General features: G+C 32.6%; 2 protein-coding genes across 4 annotated transcripts; one reads left to right on the forward strand and one right to left on the reverse strand.

Moving 5' to 3' along the window:
* Positions 1-866: 866 nt before the first annotated feature.
* Positions 867-4,819, reverse strand: LOC11428253 (uncharacterized). Of its 3 annotated transcripts, none has more exons than XM_024779589.2 (4): positions 4,624-4,819; positions 3,907-3,951; positions 1,639-2,815; positions 867-1,280 (listed from the first exon to the last, which is right to left on the reverse strand). In XM_024779589.2, exons 3-4 carry the CDS (start codon positions 2,788-2,790, stop codon positions 1,152-1,154), a joined length of 1,281 nt encoding a protein of 426 aa, XP_024635357.1. In that variant the 5' UTR covers positions 2,791-2,815; positions 3,907-3,951; positions 4,624-4,819; the 3' UTR covers positions 867-1,151. The 3 variants fall into 3 exon arrangements, with proteins under 3 accessions (XP_024635357.1, XP_024635356.1, XP_003600062.1); XM_024779588.2 differs by having other exon boundaries at positions 879-1,289; positions 1,639-2,800; XM_003600014.4 differs by having other exon boundaries at positions 879-1,289.
* Positions 4,820-18,287: 13,468 nt separating this feature from the next.
* On the forward strand, positions 18,288-26,569 carry LOC11425087 (heat shock 70 kDa protein 16). The gene is made up of 10 exons (XM_003600016.4): positions 18,288-18,411; positions 19,032-20,341; positions 20,803-20,997; positions 22,184-22,279; positions 22,371-22,514; positions 22,983-23,183; positions 24,259-24,405; positions 24,478-24,606; positions 24,691-24,821; positions 26,067-26,569. Exons 2-10 carry the CDS (start codon positions 19,172-19,174, stop codon positions 26,176-26,178), a joined length of 2,325 nt encoding a protein of 774 aa, XP_003600064.1. The 5' UTR covers positions 18,288-18,411; positions 19,032-19,171; the 3' UTR covers positions 26,179-26,569.
* The last annotated feature ends 691 nt before the right edge of the window (positions 26,570-27,260 follow it).

The raw sequence follows: 27,260 nt of genomic DNA on the forward strand, positions 1-27,260 counted from the left end.
CCACCACCAAAACAAAGGTTGATTGATACTCTTCACTTTTAGAGTTAAGGAGCGGAGTAATAAGGAGGTTGAGAGTTCGGTCCTCACTCCCAGTAGAATACCAATAACATGTTCGCCATTTAAGAAAGAAAACTGATATATAGGGAAGGAAAGTTGTGTCTTAACGTAAATCACATACGGATGAGATGAAAGTAACCAATAATATAACCTTGTTATTTTTTCATATGAATTGAGTTGGATTTTGGTTAATCTAGGTTAAGGGTGAATTGAGGGGGGTGGAGGAGATGGCAATGATGCTTCATATGGTGATATAGAGATCGACGAGGGAGTATGCTGAGATTGGGATGAAATTTTTCAGACCAGTTGACATCAGAGATAAACCATGTTTACCACAATTAGGGTTACAATGGAGCCAATATGACCCCATACAACTGTTCAGAAGGACCAAAACAAGTTTTTTTTTTTAATTTTACCTACTAACACATGCAACTGAAAACTGCAGAGACGAACGAAACGATAATAGTGAAATAGTGATTATATATTTACATCAAACCGATTTTAATTATTGTTACACATTCCCTCAAAAATTAAATTATGGTTACACACGACCAACCAACTTTAATAATGATTACACGTGACCAATATAAATGGCTCATCTTAAATAAACGTCACCATACACAACGTCATTTCAAACCATCGTGATTTTTCACCATCCATATAAGAAAATATACAGATCCTAAGTTGGAGATAAACTGCTACAAGTTATTTTCAATAACAGTTGAAATGAAGCTCCACATAATTGGAATTCTCTAATCTATGCACCTCAGGTAACAAAATATACAGTGATGTATAAGAGCAAAAAAAAATAAAAGGTAATATAGGAAACATTGTAAATTAGAATCAGCACACACCGCATAAACTGACTTAAGAAGTATTTAACATCCAACTTCAATGTGAAATCCACAAAACCCAATAAGGCTTGCAGGTTTAAATTATTTAAAGATCCTAAAAAACTATATACTTGAAAACTCTAAATATTTCACTTTGCCAATAACTAATACTACTATTTTATGATTATGATAATAATCCTGCTGGCACAATAGCCACTAATAACAATAATTCAAAGAAATTATAAATTAAGCATTCAATAATCAGAAAGGATTTGTTGAATTAACAGTTCCAGCATCTTGAAGTCCGGTTCCAAAACTCCTTATATCATCCAACTTGTCTCCAGATCCTGCCTCTGCTGCTTTGGATTCCTGGTTTTCTGTTTTGTTATTCTGCAAAGCCTTGTCACATTACAACATATCAATAGAAAATTAATTGTATTTAACAAAAATTCTTGATTAGCATGAATCTAGGTATTTTTGCTTATAATTGAGAAACGAGTTTAAACACATAAAGGTCTAATCATAGGAAACGGATCACGGTCCCCTGCAGTCAGAATGTTCACACATTCAAGCAGTCGGTCATCGTTCAATCGGACGGTCTACGTTTACACTCGGTATTTTAAACTATAAAATAAAAATATGCGTTTTTTTTTTTTTTGTTGACGTGACCAAGATCGGACAACTACCAATGTCTACTTCGTGAATGCTAGAAAATCCCGACCGCAGGGGATCCTGTTTCTTGTTGTACCTGCAAAAGCTCAGTCATTTTGCCAGTTTCAGTGCAGTCAGAAACTTTGGGAGCAGAAGCAGAGTTTTCCTCAGCATGAAACTGTACAGCTTGCAGAGGCTGATTCAAAACAGGTTGACCCACATCATTGGCTTTGTCTACTTGCATAGGGCTTGGATCCTTCGCCACTGTATTATCGCCAGGCATGGTGTTTCCAGTCTTGGTATCCATCACATCCATTTTCTCGAGAGTCATGCTAGCTACTGGTAATGAATTGTCCTCGATTTTATTCAGCACATCAGAAGAAGATTGATAATTTGAAGGAATAACACCTTCACTTTGCACGCTACTTGGAAATAGATTCTGGCTAGAAGTTTGAGCAGGAGGGGTGAGTGTTTGATTTCCATCTACCGGGATTTCCTTTCCCACAATCACGCCACTTGCAACAGAAATTGGGGCAACTTGTTGTAATGGTGGAGTGGACACCGGCATCCCGTTTGAAAAGTTAGGTTGGAACAAAACAGGCACATTACCTCTGGCTAGTTGATCGGTAATTTGGCCGGTTACCGAAGGAACGCTCATTCTGGGAGCTGCAGCCAAGTTACTAGAACTAACTGCTCCTCTGGGAACCAGAGGGGCAGACTGTGAACCATTCACTGGAAGGGTTTCAATTCTAGAAGCACTCACGGGTTGTCCATTCTTTTCCTTTGGGAGAGGCGTTTGAAACTGATTAGGTCTTGAAGGGAAGGGAACCTCAGTTCTCTGGATCATTGGAATACCTGGAGCCACATCATTCTCGGGGCAAACAGGAACAAAATGTCCAGACTTAAAGACTAATCCCTTCAAAGTAGTATCAGAATTACCAACTCTAACACTGAGCAAATATCCGGCATCGAATACTGCCTCAATTACACCGGAAACAGCCTGGCCCACCATTACATCATTTGATTCCCTAACTTGGACCCTTTGAAGGTGTTGATTTCCGTTAACTGTTTGAAGTCCAGGAGGTGGGGCTGGTTCAACACGAACAGGAGTCTGCTTTTTACTTGGAGTTGGCATATAGGGACTCTCCACTGAATCTGGCCTTGGGTATTTCCGTGGGCGACCACGTTTGCGCTTCAAAGGCACATCTCCTGAACCATCTGGCGTATTATTTTGGTTTTGTTGCTCCATCTTGGTTTATCTGTTCAAATATTGTCTACAATAAGAGGACAGATGTATTTAAGCTAATTTGAAAAAGGAAGAAGAAATAAGAAAAACTATGAAGTCTGCATCTCAGACAATGAATAATCTGCTGGCCTAAAATACTGAGATCATAACACTATTCTGACAACGATGTTGCATCTAAAGTCTAAACTGATACATATCAAGTAGATTTGACAGAGTTTTATGTTGGCATAACACTATAATATTGGTACTAGTTTGTTGCCAGATAATACAGAAGCTTCCCAGATTAACATGATTGCTTGTGATAATGTACATGGCAATGCACAAAAGACAAAACAACATGCCTTACTGCATAAATACGGGTATGAACTATGAAGTCTTCCTCACTTCTACTATGACATTGAACTTAGAGCTGTTAACAATTGTGACACTCTCATAGGAAAATAAAGAGAGGCCCCACATTTCAAAAGAACAAAAAAAGACAACCTCTAAGCAGGAAATAGAATAAAAAAAACGGTCAATCAATACAAGAGAGAGGATAAACATAGCATAAATACAAACCAACTCAGTATGTTTATAAAAAAAAAACAAAAATTAAATATGATAAAACTATGTACTATATGCAAACTATGATTTATGACCAACGCCAATAAGTTCACTAATTAGTAAATACTATGGTTCCCATTAAAGTAAGATCTGGAGTTTGAGTAATGTGAATGAAAAAGGAAGTTGGAAGAATTTTCGTATGCTTAAGTTAGTCCATGAGTGGATTTGGATTAACCAAAGACCAAAAGTAATTATGATACAAAGTTTACAAAAGGTAAAGCCACATGTGTTTGGAATTGGAAAACCATATCCGCGAACTCAAAGCACCAAAGTTCATCAAGACAAGTACTTTGGAAAAAAAATAATCAATTTTGATTCTTTGGAATTCGTGTGAATGATTTTCCAAACACAAGTAGCTGAGACTTCAGAGACTTGGTAAATTGCATGAGGACACAATGTCTAGTGGCCTCATAGTCATAGATCACAAACTCAGCAGAAATCACAGAAATATTCATTCATTACACAAATCAATGAATTTAAATTTATCAAGGAAAATAATTACTAGCAACCAAGTACCTCTTTCCACTTTCAGTGTTGGAACATTGGCTGCAAAACAAATACCTGCAACAGTTTAAAAAACAAATCAATGATAAATAAAAGACTAATTCCAGATAAACATCAAGAACATATCAATTATCACCAACACATTCTCATAAAACATTAAAACCTACCCTAAAAAAACATTAAAACCTAAAACAACATTAAAACAACCCCGAAGTATTAAACACTCCCTTCTAATTAATAACCCATACACCGAAAATTCTAGGGTTTAAACTTCAAAAAAATACATTAAATAATTTTTTACTTTCTCAAACCAATCAAAAATTCATCTTGGAAAGAAAAAAAAAAACTAATATGAATTTCATAGAAACCTCTCTTCCCTTTAAAAAACAGTTATGTTATGGGTTTTAAATTTCCCATAACAAAATAAAAATCCAATTCTTCCCACTGCAGCATTAAAATCAATGAAAAAAAAACCCTAATACGAGTTTCATAGAAACCTCTCCATCCTTTAAAAAAAAAAACACAATCCTAGGGTTTAAAATTTCCCACAACAAATTAAAAATCTAATTTTTCCCATGAAAAATTATATTTTTTCTTCCTTTTCCCAAATTTATTAAAAATAGAAAACGACCCCAGAAAAATCCCTGATATGGGTTTGATCTAAAACGCTAAAAAAAAAAAAACATGCAAAAAATTAGATAATTGATGAAAAGGGAAAGAAGAGATTACAGTGTTGGGAGGTGCAGATTGGATTTGATGAATTAGGGTTTGCGTTGAGAGAAAATTGAGATTCGAATTTTTTTTTTTTTTTTGTTGAAACGCACGCAATAAGAAGAGGAACGGAAACGAGAACGAGGAAGAGATGGTAGCGGTACAGTGTAAGACAGTGTACTGTGTTACACGCTCACACACCACTCTTAGTAGAGTATGTGTATCAGGTGTTTCAAGTGTAGTGCAATTATATATTGACACGTGGATTATTTGGTGGGTTCCATTGAGTACCTGGCACATACACTATGGATTAGAAAAACAAATATTTTTTTATTTTCTAAATATTATTTTAGATATCTTTTTATTCTCTTACTGCATTGTCCTACCAACTGAGATATGTTCACGGGACGCTCACACAGTTTAATTGTGGAGAAGTGGAGTGTCCAAGGTTCGAACTCCGACCCCTGCATATAAAATCTAATATTTCTACCAACTGAGTTAAGCTAAGGGAATAAAAAAACCATATATACCCTTAAACAAAACAAATGGATATATATATATATATATATATATATATATATATATATATAAATAATATATAACGAGCGAAAAGACGGACACATGTCTGTTTTTTCACTCTTTTTATTGCACTAACGAGTGTAGATCATCAACAATATTTTATATAAATTTTGCATGTAAATTACAATGACAACAATAATCTTTGATATAGATTATAATTATGTCATGTGAGCATGAGATAGCTCAGTTGGTAGGACAATGCATTATTATATGCAGGGGCCGGGGTTCGAACCCCGGATACTTCACGTATTCACCTTATAAGGTGAATTCTAACCATTAGACCACCTGACAAAAAAAAAATTATAATTATAATTATAGATATTTGTGACTTTCAAATGTAACAAACCGTATTTATATTTTTCATTAACAACAATAATTTAACAAATATAAACAAAAAATTTATCTTTTTTAATAACACCAACAATATAACAATATTATAAGAAATATTTATTTAAGGGTATAATTGAGAATTGAATTTGTTCATGGGTATATTTATTTAATGTCTATTATATTTTTTTTGAGAATGGTGATAATAAATCAAGCAAGGAGGATCAATGGTACACTCGATGAACATCAGGGCTAGAATGGGTTCTAAAATATTGGAGAATTGAATTTGTTCCCCTTCTTCATTTAGGGGATTTGAATTGAATGTCCTTTTAAATTGTTGTTCATGGACTTGGGATTTAGGTTTTGTCATTTCGCTAAAATTTGAAGGAATCTCGTGCTGATTGGGAAGGGGGGAGAGTCAAAGAGAGAAGATTTGGGTTAAGGAAGAAGGATGAAGGGGGATAAGAAAGAGAATATGTTAGACATGATTGAATTTATATTTTGGGTTTGTGTAATTTTAGAGTTTTATCTTGTGGGGAGTAACTAGTTTTGTTTGATTTTATGTGTTTGAGATTTTAGTTTTTGATTTTTTGTATTTCAGAATTTGGGTTTGAAGGTGATGAATTTATGGATTTGTGCGAATGATTTTAGGTTTGAGTTGTTGATGATGGATGCGGATGACGATGATGGTGGTGAGTTGATGATGATTTTGTAGGTTTAATTTTTTATATTTAGGATTTTTCTACTTTATTATATAAAGGTTGGTGAAATCGTTGTTGAAGACGACAATGTGACGTAGGAAGAACATGAAAAAAGGAAGAAAAAAATATTTGTGGTTTACCGTAAGATACAATATATTTGAATGATCTAGCGGTCCTCCTTTTAAAAAAGATCAAATAGATAAAATTCATAAAATTAATTGAAGCATCTAGCTATAGTTTTGATGTTGTTGTTTTTATCAAATGAGTTTTATCTAATTATCATGTTGATTATCTTATAGGTAGTTTTCAGAATGTGTAAAAGCACCCAAGCATTTCAAGCACTCTTGTACATGGTTATTTATTGTGTTCCAAGAAAATCATGTATCATGTGTATTAAAAACTGTGTCTTCTCCGTCTGAATTGATTCACACTTTCCTGAACCGTATCTCATTGAGTCTTTGACTTCGTGTGAATCGACTCACATAATACTGAATCGATTCGGTGTTGAATCGTATCATATATGCCTGAATCGCATCACTAAACCCTCTGACTTAGTCTGAATCGATTCATTTTAAAATGAATCGTATCAATCTTCATCCTGGGGATTTTGAATCATTTCAAATCTTGATTGATATGTATCATTCTTCATTACATTCTTGCCTTTTCCAGTCTTGTCTCTTATGGTCTGAATCGATTCATTCATTTGGTGAATCGATTCACACAGTTAATTGTACACGAAAATTTACACCTACCCTCCTTTTCTATATATACTCGCTTCCTCATAACCCCAAAACAATTGAATCATTTGCAACTATTCTCTCTAGGTCTTTAAAACTCTTTGTTCATAAATTCTTCAAGATTAAACACTTTTTCTTATAATCACTTTGTACATTGAGTCACATTGATTTGGTAGGGTGCTTATAGGGATTGTAAGTTGGTTCTCTCAAGTAAATTGGTTGGGCTTAACCAAGGTTCCAAAGTGAATTGAATAATCTCATTCCACCTCCAAAGGACTTAGAGGTTCTTTCTAATTGTTCTTGCAATCAAAGGGGATTCGTTTACCGGACGTAGCATCGAAGACTTGAGTGAAGAGTTCGAAGGGGTGCACGGGTAATCAAGAGATCGAAGATTCAGGGAGCACCAAATTCAAAGGTTATTTGAAGTTTGGGGAGTGTTTACAGGGTTGAAGAACTAGGATTAGTTTCAAGGAACTCTTGTAATCACATTTATATTCAACTTTGTTACTACTAGTGGATGACTTTGGTGAAGGTGTACTTCATCAAGAAGAGTAGACGTAGCTCTAGTGAGGACGAAAAGAGCGAACTACTATAAAAATATCGGTGTCATCTCTTTTCCTTATCTTCTTTACTTTTGATTTTTGCATATGCTAGTTGATTAATTGTTAGGATAAAAACTTGTGTTGATCTAAGTTGCTTTTGATCAAAATTAATCTAATTCCTTGAATTAGCTAGGTTTGAGTACTTAGCTTGGATCAATAGGTTTCAATTCTATTCAAATTCATCAATAACATATGCATTGTGAATTTGTTTTGATATCTTATTATATTTTCACCTAGGTTTGATTTGTATTGTGAATCTCTCAATTCTACATTAAATCTTATTATTACATAGCTTTATCTTCTTGTTAATTGTTGTGATTGCTCAAGTGAATTTCTAAATAGTCAATTTGATTGAAATAATTTTTAATTAAAACTCCGAAATTTTTTTCAAAAGCACTATTCACCCCCTTTAGCGCGCTACCTTATTAGCAATATTGACCAACATTAATAAGGTTCATGATGTACCACTTTTAATGTCAGTCCACCAAAAACATTTAAAGTTAAGGTGGTAATGGAGATGAACAAAACCTATAGCGGTAGAAAACTTAAAGGATCACTCTAAGACATTTTTTTTAGCTATATGAGACTATTTTGTACCAATTAATTAAATTAAGGGATTGATGGATCAATTAAACCATTTTTTTAAAGGGGATCAATTAAACTATAAATTTTTGAATGATTATTTCATCACATACATGGACAAAAAAAAATTATTGCATTGAAAAATAAAATTTAAATTATGCAACAGTTAGTGACGAATCTATGTTGGTTGTATGGAGGTTTGGTGCTCTCAGTCCACTTACTTAATTATTTTGTTCCAAAATATTTTAAAAAAAATAATTATTAATACTTTTATTTGCAAAATATCAAATACAAAATTATGTGTTTATTAAAAAAAAAAAAAAAATTATGTAACAAAATCTCAAACCTTGCATATATTATACATTGTGTGTGGAAGAATTAGTAGATGTTTCTCACCTTCGAAGACCAGGATTTTGGTCTGTTATTTGGAGACTGAAAGTTCCACCTAAAGTAAAGAATTTGATTTGGCGAATGTGTCGTGGGTGTTTGCCTACCCGAGTTCGGCTTCAAGATAAAGGAGTGCAATGTCCCACAAGGTGTGTGAGTTGTGGTTGTAACGCCCTAATTGTTATTTAATTATTTTTAGTTGATTTATGTTGATTTTGTGGTGTGGTGTATTTTATTAAATTGTTATTTTCATTATTTAATAGAATAAGTGGAGAAATAGAATTATTTTGGAGTGTGGGAGTTAATTAGGATTTAATAAAAATTAAGGGAGTTTAATGAAAAAGAGGAAGTTATAGTTTTGGGAGTTAGGAAAAGAAAAGGTCAGAAGCAGTTTTACGTGAAACAAGTTTTGGGAGAGAAAACCAAGCCAAGGGGAGAACAAGAGCAAGAGGGGATCGATTTTGCTGTAGCTTCGTTTGTGCAATTGAATTCAGGTAAGGGTGAGACTATCTCTCAATAATCATAATCTATAATTTCTGAAAATTGACCTAATTGCATAGTTTTGGAAGATAAATTGAGGGTTAGGGTTTGATGATGATTCTGAAGGGAAATGGGTAATGATCATGTTAATTTTCTTGTAATATAATGTTCAGAATGAAAACTTAATCTTTGTTGCTGCTGTGATCATAAATTGATTGAAAATTATGAGTGATTGGATGAATTTGTGTATGATGGTGGAATGATCTGTAATTGTTGTTGTTGATGCATGTTTTATGTTCCTTTAGATGCCTAATTGTATAATGAACCTATAAACAATCTTTGGAAACATGTTTGGGCATTGGGAGATCAAAATTGGGAGTTTTGGGGTGAAAAATGGTTTAAACCCGTGAAAAATTATGCAGAAACGATGACTGTTCGCTTAAGCGAGCCGGAAGCGAGCTGTAAGCGAACAGCTACTGTAAGTAGTTCGCTTAAGCGAAGCACCGTTCGCTTAAGCGAAATGCCTTTTGACAGCATTCCTTATTTCGCGTTCTTGTGTCTTTTTCACACGTTTCTGTTTTGAATTGGCCTTTGGTGTAAACATGAAAGTTGTAGATAATTTTGTTAGTTTTCCAATGGCTTTGGTTTGACTTTAAAATGATTTTTGGTTTAGGAGTTATGATGAAAATACTCCAAGTAGGTCTTAGTGAAATCTTATGAAAATTCAGCATAACCGTTTCTAAGTTAATCCAAAACTTAGGGAATATTTCCAAACCTCGAAACTAGAAGTATTATGAGTTCAATTAAGGTGTTTAAAAGTATTTAACCTAATGTTGGGTAATGTTGGTTAATGTTAGTTAATGTTGGTTAATATGTTGGTTAATGTTGTGGGTAATGTTAGTTAATGTTGGTTAATGTTGTGGGTAATGTTGGGTAATGTTGGTTGATGTGAAATATATTCGTTATGTGGATTATATAAGATGTTTAAGTTGATGTTGAATTATCATTTGATACTGTTATATCTTAAGAATGTTTGAGTGCTGCCATGTTGCCGTTTATTCTTGATTATATGTGACTGCATTGTTTACCAAGAACATGATTGCTTACTGAATTGATGTATTATGATATGGTGGGTGAATATATATGTTGTTGTGAATGTGTTGATGGATCTTGCTATTAAGAGTCGTTGTATCATAGTTGACTAAGAGGTGGACTATGTCATAATTAATTATGTACATTTGTTGTTGTCGTTGCTGTTGTTGAGTTGTATGTAGATATACACAAGTGGAGTCATAAGTCATATATACACATATGCATTTGTCGTTGAGTTGTATGTAGATATACACAAGTGGAGTCAATTGCATAAGCATAAAAACGATGAGGACTTCGGTCCTGGAACGCTTTGTCGTTCAAAACGATGGAGCACTATGTTGTTCAAAACGATGTTAACGATGAGGACTCATGTCCTGATAAAAGAATGCTTTAACCATTCTATAACGATGAGGGTTTCGGCTCTGATATGGTACCACATGCATGGTTGCATTTGTTGAGGAGTCTTAATGGAGTTGTCATGTCCTGCATGAGTCTTAGCGGTGAAGTCGGGTTGTTGCATGAGTCGTTGTTGTTGGTTTTAATTACCATTTGTTGTTGATGTTGTTAATGATGATATACTTATATATTGATGAATTATTATTATGACAGGGTGTTAGATTTAATTGATGAATTAGATATCTATTATTGATGATATTGTTGATTATGAAATATATACATATATTGGATAATTGTAGTTGCCGTTGTTCTTGAGAGATTTGTTGTTGTTGCTGTTGATTAAGTTGTTGTCGTCGTTGTTGAGCGAGTTGTTGTCGTTGTTGTTGAATCTTGTGTTGTCGTCGTTGTTGGTTGAATTAGCAAGTGTTACTAAAGTTAAAGAAGTAAGAACATTATTGTTGAATATATGTTGTTGTTTATATTATTATGATATTGATTACGATGTTATGATGACTGTTTATGGTGTTGAATATGAGGTTGTTAGGATGTTACATGATGATGATTATGAATGTTGTGATGATGATTATGTGATGTTATCTATGAGTTGTTAAATGTACTTGATGATGGTTATGTTAAGTTGATAAGTTGTCTTTTATTCATGAATTGCTAATGGAATATTCGATGAATAACTATTATTATGAAATGATGATGTTTAGTTGCTAAGTTGTCCTATATTCATGAGTTGTTAATAAGGTGCTTGGTGGAGAATGTTAATACGAATTAATGATGTTGTTATGTTGTATATGAACTATGAATATGATGTTGTTACGTTGTTTATGTCATTGCTTATGAAGTTGTCATGTTGTATACGAATTATGAGTATGATGTTATATGATTATGATTATGATGTTAAATGATGTTGTTATGATGTTGTTTATGATATCGAGTCATGACTGTTGATATGATGAGTACATGATATGGTTTAGGAGTCGTTAAAAGAATTATTATTACTAATTAATGGAGTTTAAGTTGTTAGGTGCATTTGATGAATTATATATTATTATTATTGATTGTGAATCTCACCCCTTCTGCTTGAAAATGTTGTCCTTCGTATGGGTAACTTGCAGGTATTAAAGTTTAGTAGGAGTGGTGGCTCAAGTGTCTTAGGGCTCTGATACGTAACAGGATGGGAAATTGTTGCTAAGTTTATCATTCCTTTATGTATCAATTTTGGAACATGTTGTTGAAGCTTTTATTGGCGTTAAATTAATTCCGCTGCAAAGTTTTAATTATTACGTTGTTGAAATTTGAAGGATAATTATCTAATTATTCCATTTGTAATTTTTAAGAAAAGAAGTGTAACATTCCGTTTAAGGTGTTTTACTCTGATTAATTTATGAAATTTTTATGTTGGGAAAACGGGGTGTTACAGTGGTGGCCTACATGAGGACCTTGCACATATTTGTTTTGAGTGTCCTTTTACTGTGCAGGTTTGGCGTAAGATTGGCCTTTGGAATGTGGTTCATGAGGTGTTTCTCAAAAAGAATTCAGCAGTTGATGCCATTTTCGAATTGCTACATCAGCTTTCGCAAGAACTTGGTCAACGATTTGCAGCTACCCTTTGGAGCCTTTGAAAGCATAGAAATCTCAAACTTTGGCAAGAGGGCACAAAAACATGTGCTCTTATAGTAGATTGGGCTTTTCACCTCATGGAGGATTGGCATGCAGCTAATGCTACTCTTCCGGTAGCTAGTCGAAACAACATTTCAATAAATTATGTTCGTAATGATCAGACAACAACAATAGCACCGATAAGACAAGGCAATTTAATTACAACTCGAATTTCCTCTTCTTCTACAACAAAAAGTGATATGGCTTCAGACAGGTGGCAACGTCCACAACGTGGCCGTCTGAAATGTAATGTTGATGCTTCATTTTGGAATCAGCTGAATAGAACAGGTATTGGAATATGTATCCGTGATGATGAAGGTACTTTTGTGTTGGCTCAAATTATCCCGCTCTCTCTTGTGTATTCTGTTATCGTGGGAGAAGCCTTGGGTTTATTCCACGCCTTACAATGGTTAAGTGACATGCAATTTGATGACGTCGTTGTCGTCTTGGATTCAAAGATTACAATAGACGCCTTCCATCATCGTCAGGTTGATGTTACAGAATTTGGACAAGTAATTTTAGCATGCCAGCGTCTTTTCAAAACACACTTCTCAAACTCTAAGGTCGAGTTCAATAGGCGACAAGCAAAGGAGGTAGCTCGCACCCTTGCCGGGGTTGCCACATTAACCGCTAGTCCCATTCCCTTTCTCTCTCTTGTGAGCCGTCACCGAAACCCTAGTTTATTCTCCTTCATCCACCAAAGAGGGGTGATTTAGGGTCGATTTTTTTACCCAAAATCACCCTTCTAACTCGTTTTTCTCTTTCCCTTTGATTGAAATAAGTGATTTTCATATCTATTTTCTTTTTTATTTTGTTTTGTGATTTTGTCGTCTTCGTGCGACGTTGGTTTGTTCGTCGTCTTTGTGTGACGTTATATGTTTTTCTATTTTCTCTCAGGTATTCGATCGGTTCAGGTTGTCAGATTAGCTTCGATCCAGTGCAAATCCAATCAATGACTTTGACTCCATCCACGTTGCAGATCCGGAGACATGGTTGTTTTGGTGATTTAAATATAGTTATATGTGTAAGCAATTGTACTTTGCCGTTTTATACTATTAACATGGATGTTGTGAGTCTGTTCACATATTCATCCTTTTTTGTTTTTAGCGAATTTGCATTATTGATGTACTTTATCAATTTGAATGAATGAATATCATTTGTTTTGTCAAAAAAATGCTTTTAAGAATGTTATATTGTCTGTGTTATTGAAAAAGATATTTTTTTTTTATTATATTTGTTATATCATTGATAAAAGATAAACATGGTTTGTTACTATTTAGATGTCTTCAATTTTTTTAGTACAAAATATCTTAATTTTCGTCGTCGCTATAATTTTACATAGTATATTATAGTCTTTGCTTCCACCAATTAAAATTTATGGATCAATCCTATTTCACTTTCATTTTTTTCTATTATGCTTCATCAATCCAAATAGAGTAATGTACTTTTTTTTTTTTGAAGGAGAATAGAGTAATGTACTTGTCACATTCAATATGCTATATAGAAATTGGAGAAGTTATGTTTCATGCCATTAATTGGGTACATGATCTACAACTTCTAAACATGGATTTCAAGCTTGATGCTAAGAAAATTGACAACTATTTCAACAGCGGTAAGGGTGGGCAAAAATAACTAAAACCCAATTTGAACCGGTTAACCGAACCGAACCATATCAAAATTAACTGAACAATTTAACCAATTCTCGAACCGAACAATTATTTTGATAACAATTCACAACCAAACTGAACCGTTAGTAACCACAATTATCCGAACCGAACCAAACCGAACCATTAAGCATATCTCTTTAAAAACAACTTATTTTAAAATCAACTTATTCAAAACAACTTATTTATGCAAAACAACTTATTAGGATCTATTTTTTCAAAACAACTTATTCAAATAGCTTATTTATTCAAAACGGCTTATTAGGATCTCTTATTTCAAAATAACTTATTCAAAACAGCTTATTTATGCAAAATGGCTTATTAGGATCACTTTTTTCAAAATAACTTATTCAAAACAACTTATTTATGCAAAACAACTTATTAGAATCTCTTTTTTCTAAATAACTTATTCAAAACAGCTTATTTATGCAAAAAAAAACTTATTAGAATCTCTTTTTTTAAAAAAACTTATTTATACAAAACAGCTTATCAAGATCTCTTTTTAAAAAACTACTTATTCAAAACAACTTATTTATACAAAACGGCTTATTAGGATCTCTTTTTTCAAAATAACTTATTCAAAACAACTTATTAAGATCTCTTTTTTCAAAATAACTTATTCAAACCAACTTATTTATGCAAAAAAAAACTTAATAGGATCTCTTTTTTATAATCAAAACAGCTTATTAGGATCTATTTTTTTCAAAATAACTTATTCAAAACAACTTATTTATGCAAAACAACATATTACGATCTCTTTTTTCAAAATAACTTATTCAAAACAGCTTATTTATGCAAAAAAAAACTTATTAGAATCTCTTTTTTATATTCGAAACAACTTATTTATGCAAAACAGCTTAATAGGATCTCATTTTTCAAAATAACTTATTCAAAACAACTTATTTATGCAAAACATCTTATTACGATCTCTTTTTTCAAAATAATGTATTCGAAAAAGCTTATTTATGCAAAACAACTTATTAGGATCTCTTTTTCCAAAATAACTTATTCGAAACAGCTTATTAGAATCTCTTTTTAGAATACAATTTATTCAAAACAGCTTATTTATGCAAAACAACTTATTAGAATCTATTTTTAATAAACAACTTATTCAAAACAACTTATTTCGTAGAAGGAGCCATGCATTGGTTTGATTTGTGGAAAGACTGGAGTTGCATACTAAAGATATCCATCCATAAGAGAGCATTGAGGGCTAGATTTGAGGGAGGTCGTTAGGATAACCGATTCTAAGAATTATTCTAAAAATAATTTATGAAAAATTATGAAGGGTCTTTTTTCAAACATTAACGCAATAAAAACAGGTTATTTATGCAAAACAATTGTTTTGAATAAGTTATTTTGAAAAAAGAGATCCTATAAGCCGTTTTGCATAAATAAGTTGTTTTGAATAAGTTATTTTGTAAATAGAGATCCTAATAAGCCGTTTTATATAAATAAGCTGTTTTGAATAAGTTGTTTTGAAAAAAGAGATCCTAATAAGTCGTTTTGCATAAATAAGCTGTTTTGAATAAGTTATTTTGAATAAAGAGATCCTAATAAGCCGTTTTGCATAAATAAGTTGTTTTGAATAAATTGTTTCGAAAAAAGAGATCCTAATAAGCTGTTTTGCATAAATAAGTTGTTTTGAAAAAAGATATCCTAATAAGTTGTTTTGCTTAAATAAGCTGTTTTGAATAAGTTGTTTTGAAAAAAGAGATCCTAATAAGCTGTTTTGCATAAATAAGCTGTTTTGAATAAGTTGTTTTGAAAAAAGAGATCCTAATAAGCTGTTTTGCATAAATAAGCTGTTTTGAATAAGTTGTTTTGAAAAAAGAGATCTTGATAAGCTGTTTTGCATAAATAAGTTGTTTTGTATAAGTTGTTTTGAAAAAAGAGATCTTGATAAGCTGTTTTGAATAAGTTATTTTGAAAAAAGAGATCCTAATATACTGTTTTGCATAAATAAGCTGTTTTAAAATAATTTGTTTTGAATAAAAAGTTTTGCATAAAATAAGTTGTTTTGAATAAGCTATTTTTTTTTTTAAAATAATAAATTGTTTTGCACAAGATAATTTGTTTTGAAGAAATAAACTATTATAGCTTTTAATTTGCTATTTTTTTTTTAATAAAAGTGATTTTATTCATTGGATAAAAAAATTTGTTTTGATTCGGATCGGTTTGATTAATAGGTATGCAAATGGTTAACCGAAACATAACTTTGGTTACTTCCAAACTTTAAACGGTTCAGTTCAGTTTTTCTGAACCATTTCAACACTTTTTTTCTCTTAAAATAAAGGATAGCACTTGTATATACCACTTGAGAAAGGAAAAAAAAACATACACAAGGGTGTGTTTGGTTTGCAAAACAGCAAGTACTGGACATAACAGTACAACACAAGACAAATTTTTTATGGCATTGAGTAATTTTTTGTTTTATAAGATTTTTGAGGGACAAAATGTTATTTTGGTATTTTAGACAACTTGTAGTGGGACAAGAAGTTGTGCTGTGGTTTGGTGAGGGACAAAAATATGAGTTTTTGTCCTGTTCCTTGCCTCCAGTTTGTCCTGTACCTGAAACAGTTTTACAAATCAAACACTGGACAACTAGAGTTGTTCTGTCATGTCCTTCATTTTTTAGCAAATCAAACGCACCCAAAAGGGTATTTGTCTAATGTGGGCATGAAAATTAGTTTTACTCATGCGCATGTTTGTTTTTTATCATTTGATCAACAAATTACATCACATCTAATTTAATCCAATGATAAAAACAAGATTGTATTTGCTACAAAATTTATCTCACTTTTTGCACAATAGACTTGGCCTATGAAAGAGGAAAAAATTATACACTACTTGCAACTTAAGGAAAGAAAAAAAAGGAGGAAAAAATTGATCAAAATCTTGAGGAGGGCCCAGCCAGATTAGAATCTCAAAGGGCGAGGAAGTGCTCCTATTCCTATGAGTTTTAATAATTGTCATCGGAACATAAGTTTATGTTCCAACTTCCAAAATGCCATTATGTTTTCCAATTCCATTAATATCTCATGAAAGTACTATTTCCTAAAACAAAATCAGAGTAGATTGCGTCAACAAAAATAATCTTAATAGAGATCGATTAATATTTTGTTTTTTTATTAAAATATATATGCTACTACTAATAAATCCAAGTTACTCTTGGGTCAAAAAAATGTCAAAAACAAATTACTCTTAAACAATTTTACTCTTAAATTAGCGTTGGACAACTCAATTGATTTAAATTAAGAGATTAAAGAAGTTAATTAATTAAATAAGGTATGGTTGACGAGTGCTCCGTGCACTCTTTGAGCAATCCAAAATATTTCTTAAGAAAATCAAATATTTCAATTCCCAATGTATTGTTTACATGAATTTCCATGAAAAAATACTATTTAAAAGCTTTTAAAAGAGTGATCCGGGACACTAGTTAACATTTCTCATTAAATAAATAGGAAAATGTTAAAGAGTATCCTTATGACATTGATTAAGAAGATAAATTCAGAAATGTTGTATTAGGTAATGGTGAAAAGTGATAGATTTGATCTTTTAAAAGTTAAAAAATTGATGAATTCGATCCAAGCTCCATTTTTGGTTTCCTTAACTAGTGCCCTAAGGGTAACAGTACTGGTTAACATAACCCAAATCAATATCATGGTTGAAGTCTTTTTTTTGGTGTCCGGAATTCGAACTCTAAACCTTGCATATATTCTATATTGTCTTTAATGAGTTAAATTCACGGAGACACGACTGAAATTTTATCGAAAAAAAATACTAACATACTAACCATTAACATTTACTATTATTATTTTTACTTTTAAATCTATTTTTTTTTTACTCTTAAATCTATTAATTATGTGTCGGTTTTGTAACATTAACAATTCAACTATTTTCAAATTTAAATTTAAATCTATACTACAGTTTAAGGTTAAATCTATATTATATGTCTATGTTAATTTAAGTTTTTATTTATTTTAGTTTTATAATATTTATACTGACGATAAATTGGTTTAGAAAAAATTGAGTAACTTCGTGAGCTTAACCCAGTTAATAGGGACAATGCATAATTATAATATATGTAGGATTTAGGTTCAAACTCCGGAAAAAAAAAAAAAAAGAGTAAATTTCTCTTTGAATGATGAGTAAATTTTTTTAATTCCTTAAATTATGTTTTGGTAGTGTAAAAAGGATTTTTTTATTGAAACTATTCCTTAGATCATGTTGTAGATTTAATAGAAAATACTAATAGATGATGGGTTAGTGTCCATCTTTTTGCTATGATACAATAAACTATTTTTCTTGACAAATTTAAATTTTTTTGGGGTGAATATTTACCAATTAAATAAACCCCAAAAAAAGAGAAATCATATTTTTTTGGGGTGAATATTTACGAATTAAATAAACCCCAAAAAAGAGAAAAAAATAATAAATTATGTACGATTTAATGAGAAATTAAAATTAGGGTATTTTAATACTAATCTATATACACACACATCGTTGCTAACTTTTCAAAACCCCTACACCACAGTCTTTGCTTTCTTCCGTTGAATCAAAGAGAACAATCTTCACCATTCACAAGGTATATTCAATTCTCACTCTTTTTTCTTCAATTCAGATTCTTTCACTCTTTTTTCATAGTATTTTTTTTTGTTACTTTTTTCTTGCAATATAAGCATGACCCACTTAATTTTTCCTCAAAATTTCCAACAATTGGATGAAAATTCCAAGGAAAAATTGAATTTTTCGAAATGGGTTTGTGTTAAATTGTTTGATTTTTCTCTTTTTCCTCACTTGTTTTTTACCCACTTTTTTAAGGGCCTGTTTGGATTAACAATTTATTTGCAGCTTATAACACAAGACTTTATCACGATAAGCGCTTATGTATAGAGATAAAAAATAAAGTTAAATTGTTTTTGTATATGCTATAAGTTGTTTTTTGAAGCTATATTGGAGAGCTTATGAAAAATAAGTTTTAAAAAACTTATGAAAATTGTCATTAGCTGCTTTCATAAGTTCTCCCAAACAGTCTCACAAAATTTATGGCTGTAGATAAAACTCAAATAAGCCAATCCAAACAGGTCCTTAATTAGCAAGAATGGATGGAGTTTGGTTTATTAGTGTTTTTTTGTCTTAGAAATTTTGATGATAAATGTTTTCTTTTTGATGTGTCTTATCGATCCTTTTTATTTTCTTTTGTAGTGATTTGTGGTGAAAATTAGATTTCTGGGCTGATTTTGAGTAATTAGGTGAAGTTTTTGGGGTGTTTGTGAAGTAGATTGTGTGAATTGGATTGGACCATTAATTTGCTTGTAGTTTGGTTTGATATAAGGTGAGTTGAAATGAGTGTGGTAGGGTTTGACATTGGTAATGAGAACTGTGTTATTGCTGTGGCAAAGCATCGCGGGATTGATGTTTTGTTGAATGATGAATCAAAGCGGGAAACCCCTGCTGTTGTCTGCTTTGGCGAGAAGCAGCGGTTTTTAGGGTCTGCTGGTGCTGCTTCGGCTATGATGCACCCAAAGTCAACCATATCGCAAGTGAAGAGATTTATAGGCAGGAAATTTCTGGATCCTGATATGGAAAAGGATCTGAAAATGCTCCCTCTTGAAACTTCTGAAGGGCCAGACGGTGGCGTTTTGATTCATTTGAAATACTTGGATGGGATTCATACGTTTACACCAGTTCAAATAATGTCTATGCTCTTTGCTCACTTGAAGACTATGACAGAAAAAGATTTGGAGGCACCCATCTCGGATTGTGTTATTGGTATCCCATCATACTTCACCGACTTGCAGAGACGGGCATATCTTGATGCGGCAATAATTGCTGGGTTGAAGCCTTTGAGACTGATACATGACTGTACTGCAACTGCCCTTAGTTATGGAATTTACAAAACAAATTTTAACAGCGATGGTCCAAGTTATGTTGCATTTATTGACATTGGTCAATGCGACACTCAGGTCTGCATTGCAGCGTTTGAGTTTGGGCAAATGAGGATACTTTCACATGCTTTTGACAGGAGCTTAGGGGGTAGGGACTTTGACGAGGTTCTGTTTACTCATTTTGCTGAAAAATTCAAGGAACAGTACAAAATTGACGTGTATTCTAATGCCAAGGCTTGCATTAGGCTGCGTGCTGCATGTGAGAAATTGAAGAAAGTTTTGAGTGCAAATCCAGAGGCACCGCTGAATATCGAGTGTCTGATGGATGAGAAAGATGTTAAGGGTTTTATAACAAGGGAAGAATTTGAGAATCTTGCATCTGGATTATTGGAGAGAATTTCAACACCTTGCAAAGAAGCATTAATTGAAGCAGGCTTGGATGCAGAGAAGATTTCTTCTGTGGAGCTAGTTGGTTCAGGTTCTAGGATTCCAGCAGTAAGTACATTATTATCTTCTTTATTCAAGAGAGAACCGAGCCGAAAGTTGAATGCAAGTGAGTGTGTAGCTCGTGGTTGTGCTCTACAGTGTGCTATGCTCAGTCCCACATACCGTGTGCGAGAATACGAGGTTTGTGTATTTTTAAGTCTATTCTTATTCTATGTTTATGTTATATATTGCAGATTAGAGCCAATGTTGTTAAATGGAAGTGATGGGGCTGCCATGGTGTAGTGGTGTGGTACTTTTCTTGACCACTGCCATATGCAATTTGTGAAGGGATCTCACCATGGTGGCGCCATAGGTCGCAATGGCATGTTTATATGGCAGGTTTTTGACCTTCCGCCATTGACAACACTGATTATTGGGTTTCTAGATTCTTAGAAATGTAATTTAACAATTGTCATAAAACCAAGTTGCTGCCTAGGTTTATCCTTAAAAGGTTTATTTTCAGTATTTAAATTATCTTCTACCGCTCTTACTCTTCTGCTGATGTAAAATGGAATTTTTGTTATTTTGATTTCTGATTGATATTGCCTTTATTTGTAATATTGTACTCATTTAAATCAATGTAATTTCTCATGTTTGTTCAGGTCCAAGATATTAGTCCTTTTTCATATGGACTTGAATCAGATAAAGTTCGTGGTGTACTTTTCCCAAAAGGCCATCTCCTTCCAAGTACTGTGGTCATAAAATTCCAGCAAACTGATTCGATCCATTTGGAAGCTTTCTATGCAAATGAACATGAACTACCACCTGGAACATCTCCAAAAATTAGTTCCTTCACGGTATGCTCAGTTTAGAACATTTGGCTAATGTGATGAAGTTAAATTTTCTTCTGCGCATGTTTTATTTGTTATGTACTTCTTCTCACTCCCCCCTTCCTTGTTAGTTATTGCCCATGCTCTTCTGTCTTGGTTTTTTTATGTCTTTAGTACTAAGCATTTAGTATAGCTTTTTATGTGAGATATTTTATTATCTATGTGAGCTATTTTACCTTTGTTTTCTTATATATTAGTGTTCAATTCCACAGAGAAGTTTGCGTAGTAGATATATTCATCATTAGCACAATCAAGAGTTTTCCTTTTGAGCTGTTATTTATAATAGTCTATTTATAGAAGCTATGAAGCCTAGATAGTGGATATGTAGTACTACATGGGTATGGTGAGACGCATATAAGGATTATTTATTTATTTTTTTGAAATTCAGGATACTATATAGCCTAGATACCAAGGATTATTATTATTTTTTTTTTAAATTCAGGATACTATAGATTCCTCAACAGAAATTCATAAAACAAAAAACTTATATAGATATAGATGGAGTATGCTTGTAAAGAAGTATACATTGATCACTCTGTAGTAGTAAGAGTTTCCACTTATGTCATAATATATTCTACTCTTTGTAACTCAACATGTTTCAGGTAGCTCTCGGAGAGTATCCTAAAACAAAGTTTCTAAGAAATATTAAAAATGGGTTACTTTTTTGGGACATGTATCATGAAATAACCCATGAGTATGGTGTCCGATACGGATATAACACCGGTACTTTTCCCTTTTTTTTGGTGTATCCAGGCTTCATAGTCTATAAGCTGCCATACATTATATTTTTAATCATCTCCAAATACTGTCTGATTTATGTTTTATTGGCATCAAGTTAGAAATTTAACTTGAATGAATCTGGGGCCATTGCAAGAAACCTCACCCTATTTCTAAAATTAGGTATAGACTTCGTTGCTATGAGGTCTGTGATTATTGCTTGTTCTGACATCAAAGAAAGCTAATGTTGTAAAACTAATTAGGCATTAGAATAAAAGCCAGAATCAGCTTTCTGTAGATGTGCACTTTCTTTGCTAAAATGAAGTATATATGGTAGATTTAGTGCCATTCTTGTGCTATTGATTCAGTGCACATTACCCGCATGCATACAGGTTGTTATATGCTTACACATTTGTTGTTGACCACTTCTTTTCAGATTGGTCCTTTGCCTGGATCTCAAGGTAGTAAGGCAAAAGTTAAAGTTCGAGCTCAACTAAATCTGCATGGCATTTTCAGTATTGATTCAGCTACAGTAAGTAGGAGGTTTTATTTTTCCATTTTTTGGTATAAATTATGATTTTTTTGAGACATCTAGTTATGCACAAACTTTTGTGTGGCTTCAGTTGATCAAGGATCACACGGATGATCATCATTCAAATTTTGATGCAATGGATGTTGATCCTAAGTCCGAGACCTCAGATAGTACCAGTTCTGTTGCCAATGGCGCTGAAGAAAGTACCAATAAGCGTGATTCTCCACAAAGTTATGTAAGTACTGTCATGTTAATCCCTGCTTAAGTGACTTAACTCTTTTCTTTCTTTTTCTTTTAGAGAGATATCAGATGTTAGAGATTTCTAGTAATTTATCATTTGAGCATGAATTTTTTTATAAAAGTAGAGTTTTTCTATCATGTGCGAACTTGCATAGTATAAGAAGTCAAAACTTGTAAATGTTAATATTAAATACATTTTGTAATAAATAATTGTTGTTTTCTATAAAAAAAATTACTAGTTTTAGTCGTCTTAACTCTTATCCTATGCAATAGGATATACAAACCCATAAATGTAATACGGCAATCATTTTTTATGACAAATTCCGAGACATCTGTTATGATTGACTTTTACAATCACTATAGTATGCTTAGTTTTTTATTTTATTTTATCTTGTAGTGATAGTTTTGATTGTAGATATGTTTTTTAAGTAAATAACAGTTTTTCTGTCATACCATTTTACAGGCAGATTGTCTAAGAAAAGATAAGGCAAACAGAAGGATTCCTATTGCAGTGAATGAGAATATCTATGGTGGAATGACAATGAAAGAGATTTCTGAAGCCCATGAAAAAGAACTCCAGTTAGCTCAACAGGACAGAGCTGTGGAGCTAACCAAAGAAAAGAAGAACACCTTGGAGTCCTATGTATATGAGACGAGGAGTAAGGTACTGGTTAAAAATATAAATAAGACGCAGTTGACTAATTTCTTTGATTCATGATACTTGTTTATGCTGAGTCAAGAAAAACGATACTTGTTTATGCAGTCAGACACTGAGGTTTTGAGTGATTGTGTTTTCATTTTCTAATTTTTAAAAGCAATCTTGAAAAACTGTCTCAGATCAAGTGTTGTCGGTTTTGGCTTTTTACTTTTAAAAATTTGAAATAAGAAACTGTTTTGTAAAACATTTTTAGAAAACATACCAACCGAACAACTATTTTACTTTTTAAAAGCAGAAAATAGTTTTAAAATGCAGTGATTAAAACGACATGAACTTTACTACGCTGTTTTATCCTTTGGATTCACACAACAACAAAAACAACCAAGCCTAATCCCACCACTTAGTGGGGTTGGCTACATTGATCAATCGACACCGTAATGTTCTAGCATTTACCATATCTCTACCCAACTCATTGATCTCTAGATCTTTCTTGATAGATTATCTTATAGTTTTTATTGGTCTTCCTCTGCCTCTAGTGCTTTGACTATCATCCATAGGATCTTCTCCGGTGTTTTAATCCCCATGTGCCATCTTACCCCACATAACATTTGCACTTTCTTGTGGCTCCCAAAGACCTCCCTCTAAAACCTTGTGTTGGAAGATCCGTTGTTTTTCACCCTTCAAGTGCTACTTTATCCATGGAACCCTACTGTCGATTCTTCTCTTCGCTTTCCTCCTAACCCTTGATGATTCTCATATTCAAAGAAAAAAATGTTAGATGCTCCTTTTTAAAGAACCCTTGCTATAACTTTATCAAGTAAAGTGGAAGTTTTGAGTGGATTAAAATAAAAACTTGGTTTAATTACTGTAGAATTATTTTAATGCCTTTCTGTCCCGACTCACGACCCTTTTAGTAAATGCAAAGCTAGAAATGCTTAGCTATTACAATACTATGAAATATTATTTGCACAGGGTCTCAAATTTCAAATTTCCAAACTTTTATCTTATTTCATGCTACTGCTTTTATGCATGCATTTGAAGATTCTGTTTTGGAATTAAATTAATTTGCATACATAAACAGCTCTTCAACACATATCGGAGCTTTGCTAGTGACCAAGAGAGGGATGTCATATCTAGGAGTTTGCAAGAGACTGAGGATTGGCTTTATGAGGACGGTGATGATGAAACTGAACACGCTTATACCTCAAAACTAGAAGATCTGAAAAAGGTATTTTTTTGCTTTTCTATTTTCAATGTTTCTCTTGTTATACTTATTGTTTCCAATCTACTATTTCTGTAGCTGGTGGATCCAATTGAGATTCGGTACAAAGATGATGAAGAAAGAACACAAGCTATAAATGATTTATCAAAAGTCATTTCAGATATTCGCAAGTTTGCAGATTCCGTTCCACCCCAGGAAAAAGAACAGGTAAGATAACTAGCAGGCCACTATATATTATTGTGATGCTGCTCTTAAGATAAGCTTTTAATTGGGACTTTATTTTATTTTCAGATGATTGATATTAGCAATAAAGCAGAGCATTGGCTAACAGAGAAGGTGCAACAGCAAGAATCTTATCCTAAGAATGTCGACCCAATATTATGGTCAAGTCATATTAAGAGCGCAATAGAGGAGCTAAGCAGGTATAATGCTTTACCCTTTCTGTTTTCCTCAAGATCAGTTTATATTTGTCATTTTCTGGTTATATGGTTTGATTTGGTTTGATAAATTCTATCATTAGAACAGGAAATGAAATGTGAACTTGCGATAAATAGATGTATCAATCTCAGAAATTTAGAAGTGTTTGTAAATCACACATAAATTGTGTAATCGCTCTGGCTACTTCTCATTGCGAGGAGACAAATCACCTCATAACTGGATTACAACCAGTCTTTCCAGAGGACCTACTGTCACAAAATGCTAGATGTGCCCATATGGGCCATTACCCGAATGACCATTTCACCATGGGAAACTCACGTTACATCTTTTGCTTGGCATTTTGTGATCATTCTTATTTGAGTCTCACCCTCTGGTTGGCCCTTTTTTTGGTGCATAAGATTCAACCTATCATCTCCTTCAGTTTCCTTTAATATGAACCAACCAATAGTCTTGTGAACCCTAATGTTACCTTCTTTATGCTACATCACGGGGAGTGTTATTACTGAACCAAACTAAGTGCCATTCTAGCAACACATCCCTTTGCTCTGTCATTCTACTCATCTCTTAATTTAGAAGGTATAGTGGTGCCCTTCAGTAATAATAGGGGATCTTGTCCATAAAATGCTTTAAAAGGAGACATCTTTGCTGGAGCCCTATAGTTAAACCATGTTAAAGAGTCCCACATTGGATGTGAGATGGCTTGAACATGAGTTTAAAAGTGGTGGCAACCCTCACCTCACAGCCAGTTTTGTGGGGCTGTGATAGGCCCAACCATTCTTTTCAATGTCCTAGGATAATACACGTACATATATACAACATAAAAGGAAATGCATCATCTATGTTTGGGAGGGAGTGTTGATAGGGTTTGTTAAAATGAAATAGATATATAAATCCCTTTAACTTGAATATGAATATGAATATAAATTGACGAGTCTGAGCGGGATCTATGCAAATATTCAGGTTTTTTGGAGTTGATGGGACACAAACAAAATTGAAAGGTTGTTTACAGAATCATAGTAGTATCAGTTAATTAAACATATTCTTGTTTAATAAAAGATCCACATGATATGAATAGATCTGATAGGGAAAGAATTTATTGTGATCATTCTGAATGATACACCTGCGTCTGTAAAACATAACATTGCTTGCATGTTTCTATGAATGTTTTTATTATCACCATCCCTTGCTTTTATATCAAAATTAATTTATCTCTGTTGACGGATTTTCAGAGGAATGGACAACATAGTGAAATCCAGGACAACTTCAGAAGACGAAGATGAGAAAGACAAGTCAAAAGACGAAGATGACAAAGACAAGATGGATTCTTCCAATCATTCTTGAATTACATTGATGGGGCGCAAGCAAAATTAATGACATAAGTTTTCATCACTGATGATACCTTCTGACAAGTATAGAAAAAATAATTCTTGCATTTTCATTCAGTTCTCACTTTCCCCCTCCTCTGCACTCAGATTTGAATGAGGCTAATTTAAGTACATAAAGTGATTGACAAGCATTTGTTCTTCCAAGGTTTCTAGAGATTTTTAATTTTTGATGTTTTCACTAATATTTTCTGATGTTATATGGTTTCTTCAAATGAATCAAATAGGTTATGCTTAAGTGGTAAAAATGCTAGATTTATGTACGTAGTATATGGCACTTATTTCTGCATTGTGCTAAAAATTCACAAAATTTATTGGTCTGTTTGGGTAGCATAACTTTTATTACTTCATTTTTTTTTTTATGAGAGAAGGAATTCATTTACATTTGTCGTTTTATTATATGAATGAATTTCTAATTATAATTTTAATAAATCACAGAACTTGATCCAAAAGGCAACCGAAATAAACAAGATATATTCCATAACATCAACGTTATAAGTTTCAAAATTCTATTTCAATAGGGTTTCAAAATTCAAAATCTTAACACAAGGACTTGTACACAAAATCTTAAATTGTCAATTGTTTATTGGTTAGAAATTCATCCCTGAAAGTAAAAAATTTGGGGTTTGAACCTTACTCCTTTATACTATCCCTTAATTGATGAATGAAATACTCCCAAAATGATTTTTGGAGTGAAAGAATTCATTCATTTTATAGAAGTAAATCCACAAAATAAATTCTTACAAAAGCCTCTAAAATGTAACCTATGATTATGACTAAGCATATAAAATCTTACTCCCTTTAATATTTATTATGAGAAGAAAAAAAAAACATCAAAACCAATTCAACCATTAACTTTTGTAACTTTTTAAATATTACTTACAAATATATCCTTATAAAAAGTTATGAAACGTTAAATATATTTAATAATACTAAAAAAAAACAAATATTAAATGAACAGTAATTTTAAAATATATCCTCTTTTTAAACAATAACTTTATAAGGCTTAAACACCTTTTTGTTCCCTTATCTTTATTTCGG

This window comes from Medicago truncatula, chromosome 3 (genome assembly GCF_003473485.1).
Source record: "Medicago truncatula cultivar Jemalong A17 chromosome 3, MtrunA17r5.0-ANR, whole genome shotgun sequence".
Taxonomy (NCBI): domain Eukaryota; kingdom Viridiplantae; phylum Streptophyta; class Magnoliopsida; order Fabales; family Fabaceae; genus Medicago; species Medicago truncatula.

Coding starts and splice junctions, on each gene's coding strand:
- LOC11428253 (XM_024779588.2), bottom strand. CDS start 2,790: ATGGAGCAACAAAACCAAAATAATACGCCAGATGGTTCAGGAGATGTG. Junction 1,290..1,638: donor AAATGACTGAGCTTTTGCAG/GTACAACAAGAA, acceptor TAATGTGACAAG/GCTTTGCAGAATAACAAAAC.
- LOC11425087 (XM_003600016.4), top strand. CDS start 19,172: ATGAGTGTGGTAGGGTTTGACATTGGTAATGAGAACTGTGTTATTGCT. Junction 22,280..22,370: donor TCAGTATTGATTCAGCTACA/GTAAGTAGGAGG, acceptor GTGTGGCTTCAG/TTGATCAAGGATCACACGGA. Junction 23,184..24,258: donor TATATGAGACGAGGAGTAAG/GTACTGGTTAAA, acceptor ATACATAAACAG/CTCTTCAACACATATCGGAG.